At 35.3% G+C, this 2,658-nt stretch overlaps 1 protein-coding gene across 1 annotated transcript in view; it reads right to left on the bottom strand.

Annotated features, from left to right (window-relative positions):
* Window positions 1-695: 695 nt before the first annotated feature.
* The window catches only part of LOC107576719 (O-acetyl-ADP-ribose deacetylase MACROD1-like), a 3,021-nt gene continuing 1,058 nt past the window's right edge, over window positions 696-2,658 (bottom strand). The window contains exons 2-5 of the mRNA XM_016262860.1: window positions 1,896-1,988; window positions 1,594-1,704; window positions 1,190-1,270; window positions 696-703 (exon numbers count right to left, since the gene is read on the bottom strand). Coding sequence (XP_016118346.1) covers window positions 696-703; window positions 1,190-1,270; window positions 1,594-1,704; window positions 1,896-1,988 — 293 coding nt within the window. The remainder of the gene's footprint in view (window positions 704-1,189; window positions 1,271-1,593; window positions 1,705-1,895; window positions 1,989-2,658) is intronic.

The following is a 2,658-nucleotide window of genomic DNA, read 5'->3' as shown; positions in this document are numbered from 1 at the left end:
TTTATAATCTTTCATCAAAATGTGAATGAAATTAGTTAACACCTGCAAAATCTTTAAAGCAATATGCTACAAAAACATACAGGTACAATCCTCTTACAGTGCATGCTTGTGTTCACTTGTGTACATTGGTGAGTGAGATGCACACTTAGCAGTACTGGGAAGTTCATTGCAACCTCTAAATTAATGACCACTGGACAGTCTGTTAATCCTCACGCTTTTACACCGAGACCTACGGCCAGCCGATCAATGCGTCAACTGGGAGAGATTAATCAATGCCCCGTCAGACAAACTCCTCTTTTTCTCTCCATGCCCACTCTTAGTCCTTTGCCTTTTCAGCTTCTTTTTCTCCTCACCCACTTCTTCTCTTTTTGCTCATGTTCCAAACAAGTCTGAAAACAATCTCTCTGCACACCTGTTTCAATGAGCTCCATTAGGCCGACTAGCAGTAGGCATAAAGTCTTGTGGTAATACGATTGCTAAAACATTAACCAGTCACTGCTTTGCTTTATGGCAGTTTAGAGCTGATGATGGAGAAATAATAAACCTGAGCACTCTACTAATGCTGTATGAATATACTGATGTCAATATGCTAAATATCTTGAAATGCTGACTTTAATAGCAGCATATTAATTATCAAATTGATTCATTTCCTGACCTAAAATGGACCTCAGTTCAGGTAGATGACATAATTATTTTTACACGACTGAAACAAGATTGTGAGGGATAAATGTACAGACTTAAAGTCTTAATTCACAGCAATTTTTTTTACAATCAATCTTTTGGAATGATGTACTTCAGTATTGAACAACTGACACCAATGTACAAATCAATGTAAGAAAATCTGTCCCTCTGTTTCCTTTGGCAAAATTAAATATAGCTATTCTGACTAAAGCTCGCAGGTGCATGCAACTGAGAGAGTTTTTAGTCTGTCATCTTAGTGCTTGACTTGTCTCTTTAGCTATTTAAAGGATGCAAATGTGAAAAAGCTTGAAAGTCACTTTGTTCTGCAACTGCCAAAAACAAACTCGCAAATGCAGATGAATGTTACGAAACCTTCAGCTGTGTCTACAAAGGGACTGACTGGATACCACACACAGACAGCAAGCTCCATCTCCACCTAGTGACATGACATCTACCAATGAGGATAGCTGATGATTTCTGCTTTCTAAAAGGCATCTTTTATTAGTACTGGAAAAAGAGCAATATGGCTGAGAAGGGGTTTTTCTTTGCTCTATTGAAGTGCTTTCTGAACTCAAATAGACATTTAGTCCTGCAAACCAAGAAGATGAAAGATTCACTGCCTTAATATATTTTCTGTTCATTCAGAGAAAAAGCACTAAAGCTCAACTATGCCGAATCCTCCTGCGCATTGCATATTTTCAACAAAAATGACTCTTGCAATTATGGAAAAACAATTCATTACAAAAAAAATGACCAAGACTCTTTGTGCAAAAATTATCTTAAACATAAACTGCTGAATCTGTGTTTTAAGTTTATGATATATGGCCAGGCACAAGCGTACTTGGGAACAATAAAATAGTTTGGCAGACCAGGTAATGCAGACTATGAAGTTTCCTGTACTTCGTTTCTCACCTGCGTTGGTGATTGCGTCGATCTCCAGTTTTGTGATGTCACCACTGAAGAGGGATATTTTCTCATTCAGCTCTTCATTGAATTTGTACCGAGGCTTACAAGAGGAGTCACCTAAAAAGAAGCACACAGTTGTCATGTATTTACACAAAACAACCCTCATATAAGTTGGTCTACATATAACAATCTATTCATATCTTCATGAATGACTCCAAACAGGTTCAATTGGTTCAGGATTAAAACAAAAAGATTCTCTTTTTGTATTATTATTATACATGATGAGTGTTTTAGTGTGTTTTGTTCACCTGATGGACTCCAGACAGGAATCTTCTCCAGAGGAATGAAGTCAACCCTGTACGTTTCCCTCCTCTTCTCATTATCCATGGAGCAAAGCTTTTCTACCAAAGACAAATATGCAAACCAAGTCATACAAAATAAATCAAATGAAACACTATTTGATTTTCATTTAGAAATTTCAGGGCAAAGGTTTTTGATATTGATAAATACAGTGATTCTGATTGGTTAAAACAGAAAATGTTGATGTTGGCTTGAGACTAGACTTAAAGTTCAAATAGTTCCAATAGATAGACAGACCACTGTAAAAATGGTCACGATTTTAATGGTAAAAGACTGTAAAAATGCTATAGTAAAAACGTATTAATTGGTTAACGGTAATTTCCCTCACTATATACAGTGAAAAACTTTAATGGACATTTCATGTAATTTTACGGTAAAATACAGTTTTTGGAAGTGAAAAAGAACATGGAAATTGACATTCGCATAATTCCATGTTACATTTCATGTTTGATGATTTTTCATTGAAATAACTGTTTCTTCTTTTTACTTTTTCTTATCAGTTGTGTACATTAGGCATTTATCTTACAAATAATGATAAATTCATGTGTATTGCCTTATTTCAGTTTCATGTGTGTTACTATGATGCTGTTTAGTATCTGTGTGAATGACACAGCACACTTTCTATATACTGTATGAAGAGTTAATTTGCAAAAACAGATAACTCCACTTTTAACAATTTTCAAAAATCATGTTTTTTCATTGTGCATTCCA

Source organism: Sinocyclocheilus grahami, unplaced genomic scaffold (genome assembly GCF_001515645.1).
Source record: "Sinocyclocheilus grahami isolate Dianchi unplaced genomic scaffold, SAMN03320097.WGS_v1.1 scaffold4223.1, whole genome shotgun sequence".
Lineage (NCBI taxonomy): Eukaryota > Metazoa > Chordata > Actinopteri > Cypriniformes > Cyprinidae > Sinocyclocheilus > Sinocyclocheilus grahami.
This window is presented reverse-complemented; position numbering and strand designations above follow the sequence as displayed.